We start from the raw sequence: 22,111 nt of genomic DNA on the forward strand, positions 1-22,111 counted from the left end.
AATGAAACCTTGCTGCAGCTGCAGAATGAAGAGATAAGCTTCCTTCTTGATGTGAGGGGAGAAAATATTATCCTCCCAATATTTCCTCAGTCTGAGAAATTGAAAAAGAAGGGTTATAGAAAGTAACCTTATAAGGAAAAATGCTGGAGCTTCCCCCACCCCCCAATATAAATATTTATATTGGGGGTGGCCAAATGAAACCAGATATTTCAGGCTGCTATTTCATACAGGCTTACTTCCTAATGACTACATGGCTTGCTTCTGTATGCATACACCATTAAACTAAACGCACTCAATCATTTTGATACCGGTACTTGTGAAAAACATTACCTCTAGAAAAGGAAGGTGTTAGAATTCCTGTAAGTCTCATTTCTGAAACCAGCAATCCTTAGTCTGGTTTGGGCAGGTTGTATGTCATTAATTAAGTGGTGAGGGTATGCATTTGTCTTCTCCATGTGGCCAAAGGCCTCCTTTCTTAATCTTGCTTTACAATATGGAAAATGAGTTTTTGAACTAGGGATTTGGAATGTTGATCAAATTGAGACCTGCAGTGCTAATTTCCTTCTTTTTTCTCTTCAGCCTTACTTCAGCCTAGTCTGCTGAGAAATGAGTTTTAGAATGAGGGCATATGGAAGGATTTATTTCATGTTGCAGAGGGAAAGGATGGATTAAGTTAACACCTGCATAGAGATTAGTGTTACCCTTTTCTACAATTGGACAATGTTTCTGGAATTTCTTCTAAATACTGTTCATCTTCTGCAAGGGAAGAGAATGGGGGAAATGAGAATCAGTTGGTTCTGCCTAAGGCTGATTCTAGCTCTGCCTAACACTGATCAGTTGTTCTCTGCCCCACCAGCCCCAGTGGGTAGCAACCACCACTGACAAATTGGTAAAATCCTGAAGAATCTCAGGAGTAATTTGGAATTATTCAAGATAGGCACAACATCTTCCCTCCATTCTGTCCTTATACTACAGGTAACTTTTTGCCTTTGTCATTGCCTGTATTGTGTATTGGGTTGCTTGCTTGCCATTACCTGTACCTTTAATAATTATACAAGACAAAAGGATTCAACATGTAAATCTTCATCTATCTTGAAAATGAACAATTGGAAAAACCTCATTTTTAAATAGTTACGGAGCTCTGCAGAAGAATAAAATTAGTAATGTCTCTATGCCTAACTATGGGAAACTGTCACACTGTACAACCAAGAATGAAGACAAATCAAGTAAGATTACACTATTACCTCATCCCAGAAGGCTGTCACTTTATCCAGTTCAAGCCCTGTAGTTGTTAAATTATATTCCAGTGTTTTATATTCTTCCTTTTGCAAGAAATCCTGTGAATTCAATTACAGTAGGCTTTATAAAAAAAATATAACACAATATGCTGAACTTTGCCACAACCATTTTTAATGCACTTAAAAAATTGGCCCAAATTAATCTCAGGGATTTTAAGACAAAGAGTGTTTAATGGATACCAGTGAAAGTGCATCTTGAAAACTAGCCTTTTGCCTGATACAGGCCCCTGCCACACGGGACGGCTGAAACGCGGCTACTCAGAGCCACTCCAAACTTGAGACGCCGCGGCGGGATCCCACGGATCGCTCCCCGGCACGATCAGATGCTGGGGAGGAAAAGTCCGATGGGAGGGGGAGGCTGCCGAACTGCACATGCTCGAGCATGCGCAGTACGGCCAGGGGCCGGGATGCGGTGGCGCAAGGACGCGCCGCCGATCCCACAGCCCAGCTCGAGGCGCTCCAATGGATGCAACCACCTAGATAGGTGGTTCTTTTTTACGGCGCGGTATCGGCATTTGGGACGGATCAGGGACGGAGACGGCACGCTCCCCAGGTGTTGAGGTGGGATCGCGCCCGTTTGCTCCGCCCCCGTTCCGTCCCGCTCCCGGCCCAAATGGGCTCGTATGAACAGGGCCACAGTAAATGCTGCCATTTTTGTATGGGGGCAATTTCAGATGAAGGCTTCCTATATGACAGTGAGGTGCCAATGTAATCAAACCTATCTCATACCCAAGCACATATGAAAGAGCCCTAACACAGCCTTTTCTAATTTTCCTTTACACATGATTATTAAAAACTACCATCCAAGAATTCAAACTTCTAAACGCAATAACGAATCTAAATGTTCAGAAGCTGACATAGTACAGTCATCTCTTCTGATTTCACTACATCCGAATCCCACTTGTTTGCATGGAAGCTTCTTTATATCAGACTTTGGCCCTGTATATAAAGCTTACACATGAGAAAGACAGTACAAAGCTAGAAAAGTCCTATTTGAATTTTTCACATTACAGGAACGTTGATGTAAAAGCGCATTAAAACAAACTATTCCTCCATGCATATGATGGTATGAGGTTGTGAGGGCTGTACTAGTACTTGCTCGAAAGCCAGTCGGATGCAGTACTCATCTCAGTTTCAAAGCTGAAGAGCCAGTGCTGTTTCCATGGTCATGTGGCCGGCATGACTAGACGCCAAAGCACACGGAACACTGTTACCTTCCCACCTAAGCAGTACCTATTTATCTACTTGCAATTTCTTGCTTTCAAACTGATAGGCTGGCAGGAGCTGGGACCAGAGATGGGAGTTCACTCCATCATGTGGCACTTGGGTCTCGAACTGCTGAGCTACCAACCTTCCGGTCTGCAGTTCAGGTGTCTTAAACACTTGAGCCACCGCAGCCCTTTGAGGACTGTACTACCCTCCACTAAATTTGTACCAATTTTATGGTATGTTTACATTTTTTTCAGCCAACTAACAAGCATATATAGACACATTTGTGGTACTAAATACTTAAAACTTGATGGTCAGCCTGTAAATGTTTAGGATCTGGTATACTAACATAGCAAAATTGCGAAGGGATTATGGAAACCACAAAGTATTTCATATTCATCATTCTCTTCCTTATACCACACCATATCAAAATAATAATTACTTTGTTGGCAATTCCACATTCTGGTATAGGGCTACTTCTTACATTTTTCTCAAGTTATTCTTAAAGTGTGTTTATAGTGTTGTTATGGTGTAATTCACACTGAAACAAAACTTCCTGGTGACTGTGGTAGACTTGCAGGGCAATCCTATATATAGTTACTCCTGTCTAAGCCATTGAAATCCATGCACTGAGACTGGAGTAACTCTGCATAGGATTGCACTGCAAGTATGTTCGTTATATTTGGCATGGTGTTGTTGGGTGTTGCCCTATTTTCTTTTGGTAAAATAAAAAGTACTGAATAAGATAAAATAAATCTTCAATAATTTAACTAACTTATAGCACTCCATATTCTGAAACCACATTATACGTTTTTTAAAATGTTCACTTACAAGTTCCAAATGTATAAAATGACACACAGTATCAAACTAGCTATTAAAACCCTATATTCCCAAGTACATACAAAAAGAATTACTGCTAACAAGATTTTCCCATTGTGAAAAAAGTTTCCAGCTACATGTCAGAATAAACAATGCCACATATTGTAGGGTAAGAAAGGACTGAGATTGTACCTTGGGTTCAGCTTCAATCCAAAATTACACAATATGATTTACTTTCCAGTTGAAATCACTGCGACTTAAAAGTGCTTAATTATGGCCTGTATTCATATGTTGTTGCATGAAATATAGCAATTAATAGTGTTATATTAAGCTCTAATTTTGGCCTAGATAACATGATTTAGATACAGGCTGCAGTCTCCAAAACACTTGTACAAAAGTAAATTCAACTTAATCTCAATGGGCCATTCAAACAAACATTTGGACCACTGCAGCTGAAGTCAGCAATGCCAACAGAAAACTGGCATATCTTTTTCCTCATAACAACAGCAAAGTGATGCAGCAAAACTGGTTCTACAAATACTTAATAAAGTGCAATAAAATAGCGTTGTGTATTTTCAGAGATAAACTGGCCAGTTAATACACCACAAAGGATTACTTTATATTCCTGTAAGGAACTGAGTTTATGTATTGTACCTGTATTTTGTTTATTGCTCCAAGGGAATCATACCATGTCTGCACAGCCCAAGGAAACTGTCTAGTGACTGCCATTCGAAGAACAATGCAGTAGGAGATGGTGGTAAATATTTTTCTGAGGATAATTCCATGGATCAGTGCATACGGAAGAACAGCCAAAAACACCACAAAAAATCCGGAGAAGAAGAATGCTGAGCTATTGAAATATCTCACATAAGCAGCCTTATGGGTCAGCTTTAGTTCACTTCTGTCAAAAAGAAAATCAATAAAAGCAGAAGTCGTTATAGTCAGGGAAAAGGCAGCTGTCATCCTAAAATGACAAGCCAATTTCTATTTCCATAAAACAACATTTTCTCAGGATTGTAGAGAGGACCGGTTTTGTTCCTCTGTTGCCTGCAGCAGAAAAGCTTTCCCATGTTACCAGTGAGGGTGCTGACTCTAAAGATAATGGATATTGGTGAATTATTTATTTATTTATGTTATTTATAGCCCGCCTTTCTCATGGGGACTTAAAGAGGAGTAATCATAGTGAGTCAGTAGAACTGACAAAATAGGACATTCAATAACCAATGCATTAGGATTTTAGAAGTCTGGAAAAGCAGAGAGAACTAAAACATAGCCTAAGTATGCACATGACACATTAAGTGGTACAGAAATTACATAAACTGGATCTTACTTACAATAAGGTATACACAACATATAGACCACAGTCCCTAATAATTTATCCAAGCAAGTCTGTATTACCTGCACAGAAAAGCCCCCTTGCATAGTTCAGTTTTGCATAGTTTGTGGAAAGCCAGGAGAGTGGGAGCCTTCCTGACTTCCTCAGGCAAACCATTTATTATTGGTAACCTTAATGGTATTTAAAGCTAGTGTAGTCCTCATATGCTTACACCTGCACCACTGAAACAATTATACCCATCCCATCCTGATCAGCACTTGTATATGTATCTATACATTTATCTCAATAGGGTAAAAACAGGTCCATGGGGGCCTTGTGACTTCTGCAGTGTGGACTTCAGCAAACTGGCTGACCTTGAGACAGACACCTTCTTTCACACCATATTGTTAAAGAAAGAGAAGCCTTTACATCTGCTCCACTAGTGCATAAATCAGAGATAGCAGAAAAGCCTTTAAAATGCTATGTATGCAAGAATGACTGTGTGCGAAGACTGAGAAAGGAGCCTGAACTCTTTGAAATAAGTGAAGCTTTCCCACTATGCCATGGAATGAGACACGTGTGCTAATTAACTGGATACCAGACTGATTATTTTAAGCACAGGAGCAGGGCCAGCAAAAGTATGGCAAGTCTAAATGTTGGAAAATATTAATATGTAATATTAATGTGTAACATTTTTATTAACAATTTTTAACAATTTTACAAACAAACAACAAAAAAGAAACAAAATGTACATTCTTCTTTCACTTAGGCATACAAAGACATTTAGAAATAAATTAAATCCTGATACAGAGGATTTTTTTGGAAGAATGTCTTTTTCCATTAAGTAACTTATAATTGGGAACCAAAGCTTTACCACTTTGTTGTGGGATTGAATTGCTGAACTATTACATAAAGTAAATGACAATTTGCTCAAAATAAAATAATCCCAGATCTTTTGCTGCTATCATGCTTTTTGCTATTATTAATAGAGTCGAGATTCCTTCCTTTTGTCGTGTAATTTGTAATGTTTTCCAGTTTTCCAATAATATCACTTCTGGATTTAATGGTATAACTATTGATGCAATATCTTTTATATTTGATATTATTTGGGTCCAAAAGGCTTGTATTAGAGGACGTGTCCACCAACAGTGAATAAAATTTGCTAGTTGACCACACTTCTTACAATGTGGTAAGTGTTATTTATTTTGTATAGTGTTGCAGGAGAAATATACCATCGTACTAATATCTTTACAGCTTGCAGTTTTATAGTAAAAGTTTTCAATATTTGACTGGCTGCATTCCAAATTTTAATCCAATCTTCTTCTATCAAATCGACATTTAAATAAGCACACCATTGTCTTTGATATAAAGTTATTTCCTCTTCATCTACCTCATTTAGCAATTTGTACATAGTTGTTATTAAACCAGGTGCTTGTTCTTTTGCCTCATTTAGCAATAATTCTAATGAAGTCATTTGTCTACTTATTGGTTTCAGTAGAGGGGATTCTAGCAAATGTTTAATTTGAAGATATTTATATTTTTGTTGTATTTTCTGTTCTAATTTTTCTTTTTCTATTATTTTACCTTTCTCCAGGAAGAGCACTATTCGAGTGATGCCCACCTGTTGCCATTCTTGAAACTCTACCGGATTTTGGCCAGGAACAAACCAGGTTTGGTTAGTATGGGATGCTTGGTATGAAATATCTGGCGCTAATGATTTCTGTCTTTTATACCATATTTTTAATGAATTAACCAAAAGTTTGCTTTTTGTTTCTTTTTTTTTAGTTTTTTAGCTTTTTAATTGTTCTGGGTTTTATAATAAGTCATATAAAGAATTTACCTTTAAAGAGTCTAATTCAATTTGTACCCAAGTTGGGGGTTGACTTGCCATGGCTGCTTTTATGAGAGCAGCCAAGTTTGAAGCTTCATAATATGTGTATATGTTAGGTAGTTCAATGCGTCCACAAGTTATCGATCTGGAGAGTGTTTGAAAATTAATTCTTCATTTTTTATTGTTCCAGAGATATGTATTTAGTTCACTTTGCCAGTTTTTAATTGTCTTTTTTGGTATTAATATAGGAAGAGCTCTAAACATAAATATTTGGGTAAGATAAAAAATTGTATTATATGTAATCTGTCTGACCAATTTAACAGTTTAGCATTCCAGTGGCCCCACTGGTAGACCTCCTGATGGCACCTGGTATTTCTGGCCACTGTGTGACATAGAGTGTTGGACTGGATGGGCCTTTGGCCTGATCCAACATTGGCGTCTCTTATGTTCTTATGTAATTCTTTAATTAGGTTTTAATTTAATGTCGCAACTTTTTGAAGTTACACTCAAATATTTGTTCAAATTTAGCAGGAATATAAATACCTCTGCATGGTTTGTCTGGATGCTTGAAATTATACTTTTCTATAATTATTTTAAATTGGGAATGCTCTATATTTAAAGGATATACTAGAGACTTTTCTCTGCTAACTCTAAGATCTGAGATGTTTCCAAAATTGTCTATGTTATTTTGTAGTTCTTCTAGAGATTCCAGTGGATTTGTAATATATAATATTAAATCATCTGCATATAATGATACCTTATGCTCTTGCTTCCTCACCATAATTCCTTTTATTTTCTCATTTTTTCTTATAATTTCTGCTAAAGGTTCCATCACCAAAATAAACAATAAGGGGGAGAGAGGGCCACCCCTGCCATGTTCCTCTTTGTAGATATATCTTTTTGGAATTATGATTATTTATTTTTAATTTGGCAGTGGGATTTGCATAAAGGGCTTGTATTGTTCTTTGAAAAATTTCTCCAAATCCCATTAATTTGATTGTGTTTCTCAAGTAATTTATATCTATACTATCAAAAGCCTTCTCCACATCTAATGATAGGAGAAGTGCTTTCTTTTTACTGTTTTCACAATGGTGTATTAAATCAATAGTTTTCCTAATGTTTTCTATTATATTTATTTTCGTTAGAAACCCCGTTTGGTCTTTATTAATGTAGTCTGGAAGAATTAATTTCAGTCTATTTGCTATTATTTTTGTAAAAAGTTTTGAATCAGTATTTAAAAGTGTAATTGGTCGCTAAGAGGTCACTAAAGTCCAATCTTTCATAGGTTTTGGTATCAATATAATTTCTAATTGCTGCCAAGTATGTGGCATATCTCCTGTTTTTAATATATTGTGTAACATTAATAATATTACACATTACCCATAAGTAGTACATATTTGTTGTTGTATGGTAAGTACAGTTATTTAGCAAAACATATTTGGACAAAAGCAAGTGCCCTCTTCCCTTCCTCACCAACACAGCATACCCTCACTGGATTAGGGATAGGCATGAACCGCATTTATACAGTTTGTTTCAGTTTGTGATTTGTGGCCAAACCATGCACCACACCACAAACCTATACAAACCAGAAGATTGGTTCATGAACCAAACCTGTTTGTAGCAGTTTCTGACCCCTGATTTCTGCTCCCCACCACTTTTTGTGGGGAACAGAAAGCAGGGGTTTACATGGCTCTGAGTAATTTAAACCCCTGCTTTCTGCTTATCATGGACCACCATGAACTCCCTTAAAATGAATGGAAGTTCATGGCACTCTTCAGTTAGCAAACGCTTTGCAAACCATGAACCAGTCAAAATTCTTCACAAACTCACATTTGTGAGCCAGTTTGTGCCCATCCCTACAGTGGATATCAAGTGCATAGCATCCAAAAACTACAAATACATTGAATATGTGTTGATCCAGACTATGCAGTTGATGTCCCAGATACTGTTCCCAATCATTGGCTTGTATGTGCCTGCACTCAGATTGAAAGTTATATCCCAGCTGTGGTTGTTTTCTCACAGCAGGAATGTTCAGTTGGGAGGGATGGGAAATATGAGGTTACCCCCCCACACTTTCCACTGTGCATAGGGAAACAATCCTGGAAGTATCATTAGATCCAGTTACCTTCTTGTGTACAGAGTACAAATTTTTCTCCATAAGTACAAATAAATGTGTAGTTAAAGAAACCCAGAACATTACATTTTGTGAAGATTGACTAGGATGAATGTGTGTGTGTGGGAGCTCTCTTCTTCTGGATCTTTCTCCTGGAATTCAATGTGTTGTATTTTCATCTGGCTTTGAACTAAAACTACAGAATGCTAAAAATTGTCCAAATAAACCAAATTAAGTGTTTTGGTTAGCTGTGTCTTCTGGTTGGATCTTTAAGGAGGTCAAGAGAATTACAAAAAATACATAAATTCTGCAACTAGAGAAAAGGGAAGAAGAAGACATTACTAACTTCATGTAAAAGAAAGTTAAAATCTGAAGGAACACATAGCTGTTGGAATATCAAGAAAAATAAAGTCCTCACTCCTACCAAATCATGTTTCATGGCAAAAGGCAAATATTATCTGCAATACCTGGGGGAAATTGTGAAGCTCCTTATCAGTTTATTGTATGAGAAAGAAATATATCTCCCAGAAGAGTAATAGAGCAATTGAAGTTGACTGAGTTTCAGAGTACCCTTTCCCCCAGTACAACAAGCAAAAGGTTAATCATTCAGTGACTGTGCATCATCAAGGTGTATTGGGAAGAGGAAATGTGTCTCCAGGGGATATCCTGGCCCTTGTATTGTGTGGGATGAGATTGGATGAGATATTTAATGCCAAATCAGACTTTGAAGAATTACAGAAGGATGTTGCCGAACTCAGTGCCTGAGCAATAAAACCACAAATCATACTTAGTGTTGATAGCTGGACTGTAATGCACATCTGTGGGAGGGGAAAACAACCCAAACTTGTTCCCAATTCACAGTTCACTAGTGTCAATTAAATGTGACTTATATAATAAGTTTATATTTTATGAGAAGAAATGTTACAAGGAATATATATAAATGGTTCAGTTCCAAATAAGCAATTCCTTGTCTGGTATTAGCTGCATTGATGACTAACCTGATGCCCTTGCTATGGTATTTAAGTTCTGTAAATCCAGTTATAATACTGATGATGTAAAGTTTGAAATGTAATATTTGTTTTCAGAATTCTAATGGAGAAGATTGTAGTGTAAAAAATGAAGTGAGACATAGGCAGAGGTCATTTCGGGGGGAAACGTGGGGGAACACAGTTCCCCCGGGTGAGGTGCAGGGGGCGGGGCACATGACGAAGCCCCGCCCCTGCTTCCGGCTGCCCTGCTTCCAGCCCTCATTCAGCCAGGAGGAGGCAGGAGAAGAGGGAGGGTAAGTTGCTTCCTCCCCGCCTCTCCCCACCCCTGCCTGCCTGGGGATAGGGAGGGCCTTGGCGGGTCTTCCTCGCACTCCCGCTGGCCTTGCAGGTCCACCGCCGGGCCCCTGATGTCAGGGGGTGTGGTATATGCTAATGAGTTATGCTAATGAGTTCCCCTAGCTCTTTTTCTACGAAATGACCCCTGGACATAGGTACTGGGTTGGTTTCTTTCTCTACTGAAGGACCTCTTTGTAGACCACACTGGTGGTTCTGCCCTCAGGTGCTAGGATCACCAGGCTGCTTGGTGAGCTCACTCTGGAGCAGGCCACATATAACTATCAATGTGACAAGCAGTCATCTGTTAAGTCAATTCCTGCCACCTTCAGTGATCATGGTGTTTTCCCTGCCAGGTAAGTCCTGGAAACAGTCCTCATGGACAATTCAGGGAAATCCCATTGAGCAGGTCAAATCATTTAAATACTTAGGGATCAATTTCTACTACAATGGGAGCTGGGCTACTCATCACAAATGTGCTACTACTCTAGCAAGAAACAGTGGTGAGGCCATCGCTCACTTTTTCTACATGAAAGGCAACAGATATGTGCCAATGGCCTTAAAAGTCTTCAATGCAAAATCTAGTTCACAATTCCTATATGGCGCTCCTATTTGGATAAGTGCAAATAACCAATCAGCAACCAATCCTTTTTTTTTTCTTTTCAGAAAATCCTTGGATTTCCTAATTGGGTGGTAAAGCATTTGGGACTCATGGCGCAGACTCAGAGGAGGGCAGATGCTTGGGTTTTTTGCTCCAAGATGCTAAGTGCTTTTATCTCTCTCTTTTATTTTATTTTAGAACATAGCTTTTAAATACGCTCATTTTATCACTCCTTTCAACCTTGGAGTTCATGTTTTCTTCTTCCTTAAGTTTTGGTAGCTTAATTGGATCATCAGACTGTGTGCTTATACTATCAGAGCATTTAGAAGCAGCAGCACCCAAGAAAAACATTGCTGTTGATGTATTAAGTTCTACAAAGTTCTACAAAGATAGCCATTGAGCCAATTAATCTGAACTGTGAATTTAACTGTGAACCTAAATGTGAACTACCCAACTGAGATATTTAACAGCTGTCAAAAGTCTGTATTTCACTCTAATGGCCCAGAGTGAGGAAAAAGCTAGAATGAAGTCTCACAAATGGAGATGGGAAGTAGAGGAATTTGTTCCAAACAAAGATAGAGGACTTTTTTCCATTAACTGCCTCAGAACCAGAAGATGTTTTTCAAATACCTACCTCCAACCACTTTTCTCCACAAAGTGAAGACATTAATAACGTCTTTGAAAGTGTTTACTCTGCTGCACCACTTGAAGCACATGATAGTGGCGTAATTAATTTTGACACAGCTGAAGACCCTGACACTACAACTCACCTCGAGACAGCTAATTTGGCCATAGAAACGTCTGCAGACTTGCTCATTCTGGTGGCTGAATCAATGAGTCTTATCTGCAAAAGGCTCAGTTCTCTACACTCTAACATACTGAACATTGCTGAGTCACTATCAAGGTTAGTTGGTGACAAGGGTGATAGAAGCAAAGCATCTCCAACCGTTAAGTTCTTTCCCTTGCAGCCATTGGATTTGAATCATCCTAATCCTGACCTTGATCCCTATGAAGCCATTGCCGACTCAAGGTTAGCTGAATCCTGTAATCAACAACCTGAGCATCATGGCAGCTGATTTGGCAACTTTATCTAATATGTTTGACTATGTAAATTGAAAGGAGTTTTTCTGTCCTGGAAGACATCTACCCTGGTTAGAAGACATCTGTATGATTTGTTTGGACCCCAAATAGGATCCGTGGATATAAGATCAGTGGAACCTTTGAACAATCTGGTTTCAACTCAAAGAGTCCTCCTATCATTCAACAGCTCAAAACTCTAATTTAATTCTTAAGCAAAAAGTATATTTAAAGTCAAAAGGGATCTTTCCTATGCAAGTTTTTCACAACGCAATCATTGAGCCACTTATTTCCAAAGGCACAAAAGGTAATACTCCAGCTCACTCCAATGCTGCCTCTCAGAAGTCGCCACCAGCTCACTCCAATGCTGCCTCTCAGAAGTCGCCACCATCCCCCAAGGCTCAATACATGGATACTGACCTACTTGACCAAGACGTTCTTGACCAAGAAGTACAAAACCTTTTCAGCAATCTTCCTGTTTCTGAGAAAGCAGCAATAGTTGACAGACTGGAAACAATGACTGCCAGCTTGTGAGGGAACATTCCAAACACCACCAGCCATGTGTTTACCTCATTGCTGCTTCCAGAGAACAGCACTAAGAATCCTCAACAAAGTCTTGAAAGCAACCTACATCCCTCAACTCAAGTTGGGATACATTCTTCCATCCTGGAGACAAATGATTCCTTCTTAACTGAGGGGATTAAAATAACTCAACATAATCCATGGCAAACAACTTCTGACTCCCATACTGGCCCAGTTAATGGCTGTGTATTCCACAATATGAACAATTCTCTGGATCGACTCTCTCCAGCAAACTGACACACAACTGCTCCTCCTCCTACTGCAATAAAAATTATTTCTTGAAACATTGCAGGATGGAGGAGCAAAGCCAATGATGTCAGCTTTCTTTGTTATATAAAAGGCTTTGATATTGTACTCCTCCAGGAAACGTGGTCTTATGATATGACTCACTTAGAAGGGTTTTACTCCTTCTCTCTTTCAGTTTACAGAGTGAAATCCAAAGGCCATCTCCAAGTTGGGTTATCTATCTTTGTTTCCTTGTCCCTAAAATGTGATATTACAATGCTACCATGTGATAATCCTACAGAACTAGCTGTTAAACTTGTTTTTGAAAGTTCTATTTTGATTATCATGAATTTATATGTGCCCTCCTCCTTAGATAGCTATGCCCTTTTACAACATTGGGAAAGGTTATCCACCCTTATGGAAACATTAGAAAGGAAATTTCCCTCAGCTGAAACTATTTTGGCTGGGGACTTTAACGCAAGAGTAGGAAAAGGTCACTCAGTTTTTCTCAGACTTCCTAATTGTGTCCCATATGCTGCGATGTGTCTCGAAACTGGTCAGATGTCCCTGGAAACTCGGGCCTGGCTTTTGACCATCAAATTTTGGTTTTGCCTTCTGTTTAATCCTGACCTGAATTGTTTTACCTTTTTAATGCTGACAGATCATTGTGAATCTAATTGGCTGAAATTAGTCCCAAAAAAATTAGGTCCTTAGGAATACCTTTAGATCCGCTTTATTTATCATCTGCTTCCACAATATTTTATACAATCAAACGCAGGCTTTTAGATATTCAATTTCAGTGCCTGACTGAGGCAGCTAGAAAAACTTGTTCTCCAGTTCATCTGGCATTACACCAGACACTGGGCAAAACAGCTATTTATTTCTGCTCTTTAACTGACCCGTGCGGGGAGAGCAGGGTAGAAATCGCATAAATAAATAAATAAAAGATGGGCATTTATGTTAGCCAGATTTAACACATTGCCATCGGCCATCTTCTCTGGAAGATGCCATAAAATCCCTTATGAACTTAGACAATATTTAATTTTTTATGGGTTAAATCCAACATTTTATTTACTTTAAATGTGTATATTCCAGAAATTCTCACATAAATTTAGCTCTTCAGGCTACTTAAAAAGACTAGATAAAATTGCTGTGCAATTAATAGCTTTTGACAATCCGAAAGGTGTTAATAATTTTTTTGAAAAAAGGTTTGTGTTTTTTGAATATATTACTGCTTGTCAACCCCGATTATATGCACTACTTATAGAGACTTTGTGTTTTACTAATAAGTTTTGTGCGTATGCTTAACATTTCTCTTCTTGTTTATTAGATGTTGTTGAAAGATACTGTATATAACTAACAAGTAATATGGGTTGTAAAAATATATAAAACTCAATAAAAATTCTATTTTTAAAAAAGACTTGTAAAACATGAACCATAAATATAGATAGTATGTTTCTTTGTGACACATATGGAATCCTAACTAAATTCTACCTTGAATGGTGTCAGAGTGGACTATTTACTACTTCTGTTTATCACTTATACACTAGCTGAGCACAAAGCCCACAAGCTACGTTTCTTAAAAGTAAAGTTACACACCCAGTATTATAATCAATTCTGTATACTAAACAAGATAATACTTATTAATAAAAACATAAGTAACCGTTAAGTATATGAGGAAATAAATCGTAAAACACCTTTAACATTATATAGGCTTTATTCTGGCTTTGCTTTTACCTAGAGAATAGACTCCAGAGGGTGGTGCTATAGGGTACTACAGGGATTTATTATTTAATCTGAGAGCTACCAAAAGCCATTAAAAGAGGTCATCCAGAGGTTTGGGGTGAAATCCTATCAATATAGTAATTACTGCCAATTCCCTCATGGAAGGAAGGGAGGAGGAGGAGGAGGAGGAGGAGCTATGGGCTATGGGCCTGTCCCTTCCCCTCCCCACAACAGACACCCTGTGAGGTAGGTGGGACTGAGAGAGCTCTTTCCAGAACTGTCCTTGAGAGAACAGCTCTGACAGAACTATGGTTTGCCCAAGGTCATCCAGCAGCTGTAGGTGGAGGAATGGGGAATCAAACCCAGTTCCCCCAGATTAGAGTCCACACACTTAACCACTACACCAAATTGAGAACATTCCATTTACTGGTTTTCTGAAGAACAGTGAGTGATGAAATGGTTAGCATGATGGTTAGAGCAGTGGTCTCTGTCTTTTCCAGATCTGAGACCAATTGAGCTGAGAGCACATGACATTAGAGTCACATGACAGGAAGGGGGGAGTCACAGTTATGACCTCACTGGTATCAAGGCCAAGAATATGACCAGCAGACTGAGAGCTGGGAACAAGAAACATACCAAGCACCAGGAGGTCTACTATTGCACGGAACATCTTCAGTGCTGAGTGACAGTATCTCACAGACCTACTGTTCCTCTTAGTGTACATAAAAAAGGAGTTTTGGTGCGCTTGCTAGTACACACATGCGTACTAGTAGCAGGTCCTTCCAAAAGCAACAAAAATGGTCACACTAGTGGGGCTTGTGACCCAGAAGGTGGGATTCCATAACAAGCCTGAAGATCCTGACACATGGGTTGAAGACCACTATATTAGAACAACAGGGACAACAGTGTCAAAAGACTCATAGCAAATAGACCTCATTGTAGAGCCTACTCTGTCATGATGATGGTGGCAAAGAAGAAAGACTTTGAGCTAAAACTGCATTTCAGATCCACTCCAATTTAAGACACCATGCTGGACACAATCACAGTGCCATCCTAAGCATAGTTACATCCTTTTGAAGTATTAGTCTTAGAAGGGTGTAACTGTGCTAGGATGGCATTGTTGAGACCACTAGAGGTTCTCAGAATCATTGCCTGTCCTATTTCATTGAATGTTTTTTTCAAGTTTATAACCTGAGGGTGTGGATTACAGTTTTAGCAAAGAGAAGTCTACTGTTTACATGCTCCACCTTTACTTTTCCAATTACCTTGCCTGGCCAACGAGACATTGATCTATGAGGGTGACAGACACACTCATTAGAAAATTGTTGTTCTTCATGCTCTTGAAGGAGCTGTGTCAAGGCTAGTCTATAGAAACAGTCACTTGATGCCACCATCAAGTGGTGGCAGCTTTTGACCACTGTTCAATTGGGCAGGGTACTCAAGAATATTGTGGCAATTATTGGATGATATTACTTAGATGCATTCACACATTATGGAGTACACAGGATGGGATCCAGGACCCTGCTATTTATCCTGTGTAACAGTCACATGTGACTTGTGTGTTCTCCTCAGTTCTCATGCATATGGTACACAATTGAGATAATGACTACAGTACACATGAAAAATGGGCTTCAACCTTACCTCTAAACCATTTTCCTGGCCTAAAACAATATGAGGGGATGGTGTTTGGCCTGTTGTGAAAGCCCATGAGTTGTATACAAAGTATGCGTGAAGGGCAAGTGGAAACAACGTTTTTCTACACCCTTTGCCAAAGTAGGAAAAGTGACTAATATAAATATGGTTTTGGCTTTTAGAAAGGCTTATCCTATTTGCCTTGAATCTTTAAAACATGAAGAACTGGTCCTTGATTAACTGATTAATGAAACCCCTAAATAAAGCCACAGCATACAGATTAGCTGCAAGAAAAACAAATGTATATGCTCACTGTCGCAGATTTTCAATCATATTTTCCATTGCATTCTCCCAACAGTAGGCTTTGACAGACTGTATATTCTCAATCATTTCTGATGTGATCACAAGTCTCTCATTGATCTTTCCTGCTCTCTGATCTCTGCAAAACAAAGAATTCCAGTTATGCACTGTACTACCCAAGAATTACAGCATAAAAAACAGCAAGCAGGTTATACAGAGGGTAACCTAACTGGAAATAGCACTATGATCCTGAACACTTGCAGGCCAGCATTTGAACAAGACCTTATACATTAGCAATAACCTTTTCAAATCCCATTGCTCTAACATCACAATTTATTTTTATTTATTTCAATAGACTTATAGCCCGCCCTCCCCACATTGTAGGCTCAGGGTGGGTAACGACATATATGTATCTGCAGTTAATGCAGATTTACAATATTAAAAGCATATTACAATACTCAATTTAAAATCCATAAAATCATCATCCTTATATCATTAAAACATCTGCATTAACATCTGCGGTCACCGGAGGGGGGGGCCTAATCAAATGGATGCTCGCTGCCTCAACGAAAGGCCTGGCAGAAGAGCTCCATTTTGCAGGCCCTGCAGAATTGCAATAGGTCCCGCAGGGCTCTGATCTCATATGGTAGCTCATTCCACCAGGTGGGGGCCAGGGCCAAAAAAGCCCTCATCCTAGTTGAGGCAAATTGGAAACCCCTTGGGCCAGGGACTACCAGGAGATGTAGATTGGTAGAACGTAATGTTCTATGGGGCTCATACGGGGAGAGGTGTCTCGAAGATATGTGGGCCCCTGCCCACCTAGGGCTTTAAAGGTGAGCACCAACACCTTGAAACGGATCCAGAATTCAATAGGCAGCCAGTTCAGGTCATGCAGCACCGGGCGGATATGTGCCCGCACAGGCAATGTCATAAACACCCATGCCACTGCTTTCTGCGCTAGCTGCAATTTCTGGAGCAGAGTCAAGGGAAGCCCCACATAAAGAGAATTAGAATAATCTAATCTGGAAGTGACCCTGCACCCATATTGCAGGGGGTGAGTTATGGGGTCTACAGTCTAACCTGCCTCAGATTTAAAAAAAGGCAGACCTGGCAGTGGCAGTGACCTGGGCCTCCATAGCCAATGAGGCCTCCAGGAACACTCCTAGGCTCTTCACCTTCAGCATTGGCACCAACAGCACCCCATCAAAGGTTGTTAGCCTAATACCCAATCGCAGACCCTGACAGCCCACGTGCAGGACCTCTGTCTTTGTTGGATTCAATTTCAGTCTGCTCTGTTGTAGCCACAATTTGTAATGCCCCATCCAGATGTTCAGAATCAGAGTCTGGGTGGCCATCCATCAATAGATGGAGCTGGATGTCATCCACATACTGGTGACAACCCAGCCCAAATAATCTGGGCAAGGATGTTGAATAACATCGGGGAGATGATCGCTCCCTGTGGCACCCGATATCTAAGTGAATGTCGCTGGGACAACTCCCCTCCCAGTGCCACCCTCTGTCCCTGATCTTGGAGAAAGGAGGCCAGCCACTGCAATGTTAGTCTCCATATCCCCACATCGGCGAGGTGGTGGGTCAACAATCATGGTCGACTGTATCAAACGCTGCTGACATATCTAAAAGAATCAGCAGCACCAAGCCACCTCAATCCAGATGTCTCCGGAGGTCATCCACCAAGGCGACCAGCACCGTCTCTGTCCCATGAGCAGGGTGAAAGCCAGACTGGAAGGGATCCAGGATGTTAGCATCCTCCAAGAAAGCCTGGAGATGGAATGAAGCTGCATTGACACTATAGTATCTTCAAAAACTCCTAAGGTATGATCCAGTGAAAACAATTCATTTTCCATTCCATTGATTTCAGAAGGAGTTATATATTTAACCTGCATAACACTACATCTAGAAGAAGCTTACTCTGCAGTGCACTCTCAAGAGTATCTGTTTTGAAACCCATCTTCCATTAATGTGGAATTTGGAACTCCCACATTGAGCTGCATGTGATAGGTAAGTGATATGACACACTGTCAAGGCAGAGCACTTAAACATGAGTGATGATACAGTATTATATTCAGTTTTACCCCTCATTCTGATAGAATCTGGATTGCATATCTATTGTGGGAAGGATGAAGCCTCTAATACCAATGATATGTCAGCACATAAAGTTCAGTTGCTTCGAAAATTAAATACTTTGGAGTCCTGATTCTGCATAAGAAAAAAATGCTATAAAGTTCACTGGAACTGAAATTAGCATTAAAACTCCCAGAGTGAAAAGACCAAGGAGAAAAACTGTACACTAGACTTAATAACAGAAGGAACTGTACATTATTGGCAAGAAGGGACAGGGATGATTGGATAAATAAGGACAGCTGGTTAGAAAGTTAAGAGAGGAAAGAAATATCTAGCTCTTGAATTCTTCCTGTTGTAGTTTCTGCTTTCTCAATAGCACTGTGTCCCAGAATTCATAAGCAGGCAATGAGGGTCAAAACTTGGAAGAGGTAAAAAAAATTAAATCACCCTGAATTTAACGAGCCAAATATTTGCTTTCACACATGTATATAATGATAAACATAAATTATTAGCTTGCAGATAAGGTAGGAAGATTAAACTTGGCATGTTTTCATTCTAGAAATCAAGGAAATCCAAATCTGCAAACGTTTAATTTTCATGGGAACAGTCACTTCCCCCAATTTTTGAACATTTTTGTCATTCAGCAGACATCTGCAAAACCTTATATTTGAGGCTTCTCAGTTTTTAATTCCACCTAGATGCCTCAGAAGTCACTGTTCACTGGCTCAGAGAGAACTGCCATTTGCCTCCTCCTGTCCCAGAATTCTTTCCATCATTGGACATTCAATCTGGTTGCATCTGAGGGAAAAGTGGGACAGTGAAGCCATCTCCATCAGCCTAGCTGAGATGAACTACCAATCAGCTCTTCCCTTTCCTGAAATGGCCATTCCACCTGTAATATGTCCCTCTTCTATCCGTCATTTTCAGATGTTACAGGTGCCACAGTAACAGATGTTACAGTACCAGGAACCTACCAACTGTACACTATGGGCCCCAGCCCGGCTCTTTTTGTAGCAGGAACTCCTTTGCATATTAGGCCACACACCCCTAATGTAGCCAATCCTCCAAGAGCTTACAGAGCTCTTCTTACAGGAGTTACTGTAAGATCTTGGAGGATTGGCTACATTAGGGGTGTGTGGCCTAATATGCAAAGGAGTTCCTGCTACAAAAAGAGCCCTGCGCGGGGACATATATCATGTGTGAGAACAGGACAACAGGCATTTTTTCTGTATGCATACTGACTTGTGATGTGACATGAACTGTGAAAAAACGCTGGTCCATTTACATATACTGAAGCTGTATGTGCAGGGTAAATATGTGTGTTCCTGCTGTTCACACAACATGGCAGTGCATGCTCCTGAACATGTTACTGTAAAGTCTGAAAAGGTCTTTGGAGTCTATTCAATTACATCCCTTTATTTTATGTGGCAAACACCTTGAGTGAATTGGCAGAATGGTGATATATAAAGATAGCAAATTTCACTGACTATGAAGATATGGGATTATCCAGAAATTGGAGGTATGCATATTCTCAAACCTAGGTAACTTCCCTAAACTACATTCAGAAGTATGGTGCCAAAATCTGAGTCTGCAGGAAGATTTAATATTTTCCAAGAGTTCAAGAATGAAAAAACTAGTAATAACTAGTTTTGGCTTGATGGTCCAAAGGAACTACAGTGTATGGTTGCACAATCGAATAATGAGTTCTCCTTGCAGTCTGTTTAACTTGTATTTCCAGGCAATATGAAAATTCATTTTAAACCAGGTTGTTCACCCTCTTTACCCAGAATCCAGAAGCATGGCAAAAATCTTAATATTTAAAAGAAATACCCGCTTTGTCACCTGTATTTCATCATCCTTCGTCCTAGCCAGGATTGGAAAAGGGCAACGAGGATGAGAAAGCCAAATCCACAAAATGCTGACGCCTCCAACATTTCCCAGAGGAGCCCCAACAACAGCACTACTTGTAAAGGTGCAATCCACACAAAATGAGCCAAGGCTAAACCCTGAAAAAAGATCACAGCAATTGAATATTGAAGCTGTCCTCAGAAAACTACATGAAAACATGTGAAGTGTTCATTAACATAACTCCTTGGAGGATTTCTACAAACAGCAGAACAAGTTTTCCCCAGGTTTGTTATGAGTACCAAACAATATTAGCAAACTGTTTGCTATTCGGCATAGGGTCCAAAAAAGAAATTTTTAGATTTTAGCTGTGGAGATTAAAGCATAATTACAACAGCAATAAATAATAAGGATTAAGTCTAGAAGAGGCAGGACTGTGTAGGAAAATAGGAATAACAAGTGGGAAAATCCAGACTGCAATTTTCAGGATGGTTCCCACCTCTGAGGATGGCTGCACAGATGGGACTGTTCCCATGGACACAACTTTCACAGCTCCTGTGCATCAGCCCAAAGCATCAGCCCTAGCCTTTGGGAAGCCCATTCTGTCATACATGGTGCTGCTGTTGTCGGTCTTCCATGAATATAACAAGGTAACAATAACAATGCCATCACAGACACATTCTTAGATATTCTAAACTACAATGGAATGTAGAGAACAAGGTATGACTTATTACACATAGGTAAGGGGACAGATTCACAGGCTCTGGATGTGTGATTAAGAACCCTGCACAGAATACTGAGAACTGGCTATTGCCTGTACTTCTATCAGATTTTGTTTTATAAGCCATGTACAGCAGCAGGAGTGGTGGGATATAAATATTTTAAGCAAATACATAAACAAGCTAGAACCTGGCTAAAGAAAGAGATCAAGCAGTATGTAATTAGAATTTCTGTTAACATACCCTAATACTGCAAGGGGTTTTTTGAATTGGGGGGTTGTCATTAGTGCAGACACAAAATTACAGACAAAGCAGATTTTTTTTCACATGTATTAGTCATGTAGACGTGCCTCCAACTTTTGGAAGCAAGTGGTGAAATTATTATCAGTTGGGTTGGGTATATAAATTCCTTGTAAGCCAGAGACATTACTGCTGAATTATCTTCCTGACGTTTCCAGAGATCAGCAAATAGCCACTTTACATCTGATTACTGCTGCCAGACTGGTTTGTGCCAGGTATTGGAATCAAAATAATGCCCCTAATCTACAAGATTTGTTGCTGAAAGTAATGGTAATTTATACTTTGGTGAAATTATCCACTTAGAGTAACAGAGATGTACATAAATGTTTCCCTTGCTTGAAAGCCAGTCAAATCCAACTCTAGGGGGAGTGCTCATCTCCGTTTCCAAGCCGAAGAGCCAGCACTGTCTGAAGACATTTCCATGGTCATGTGGCCGGCTTGACTAAATGCCGAGGTGCATGGAACACTGTTACCTTCCCACCAAAGCGGCACCTATCTACTTGCAATTTCTTGCTTTCAAACTGCTAGGCTGACAGAAGCTGGGACCAGAGATGGGAACTCACTCTGTCACGCAGCTGGAATAGGATTCTCAATGTTCACGTGACATGGTGGATTGTGATTTTGCTTGACAATGTACTTTATCTGTATTCTGTATCTCTCTTTTTTTGTACTTTTTAATAATTGTTGTATTTTATTTATTTATTTTTAATTCCAGAACTATTAATTGCAGCCAGTTAACATTGTTCTGGGGATGCACAGCACTTTTGAATATTATGAATTCTGTAGATACCTGCACTTTTTAAAGAAATGCAATAAACATGTGATTAAATTAGTACCAACATACTTCATCAAATTTGTTCAGATTGTTCGAAAGAAGGCTAACGAGCTGTCCAGTGCTTATTTTATCTAGGACTCTGCTTGACAATTTTAAGGTCTGTAAAAGAGAACAAATATCCAAGTAAAGTGATCAAAGGGAAGAATTAAAATGTTAAGACAGTTATTGTCAGGTAAACAGTGTTAGTTGCCAACTGAATAATAATGTTAATTGCCTTATGTTATACTTGGTACACACACAAAAAATTATTACTTCTGTTGCAGTCTGTTTTGTTATATTCA

The 22,111-nt window shown here is 39.4% G+C and overlaps 1 protein-coding gene across 1 annotated transcript in view; it reads right to left on the reverse strand.

Annotated features, from left to right (window-relative positions):
• The window catches only part of CFTR (cystic fibrosis transmembrane conductance regulator), a 131,985-nt gene that overhangs the window by 72,884 nt on the left and 36,990 nt on the right, over positions 1-22,111 (reverse strand). The window contains exons 5-9 of the mRNA XM_015416016.1: positions 21,840-21,929; positions 19,974-20,137; positions 16,063-16,188; positions 3,981-4,227; positions 1,245-1,337 (exon numbers count right to left, since the gene is read on the reverse strand). Of these exons, the coding sequence (XP_015271502.1) occupies positions 1,245-1,337; positions 3,981-4,227; positions 16,063-16,188; positions 19,974-20,137; positions 21,840-21,929 (720 nt within the window). The remainder of the gene's footprint in view (positions 1-1,244; positions 1,338-3,980; positions 4,228-16,062; positions 16,189-19,973; positions 20,138-21,839; positions 21,930-22,111) is intronic.

Source organism: Gekko japonicus, unplaced genomic scaffold (genome assembly GCF_001447785.1).
Source record: "Gekko japonicus isolate JY-2015 unplaced genomic scaffold, Gekko_japonicus_V1.1 scaffold159, whole genome shotgun sequence".
NCBI lineage: Eukaryota > Metazoa > Chordata > Lepidosauria > Squamata > Gekkonidae > Gekko > Gekko japonicus.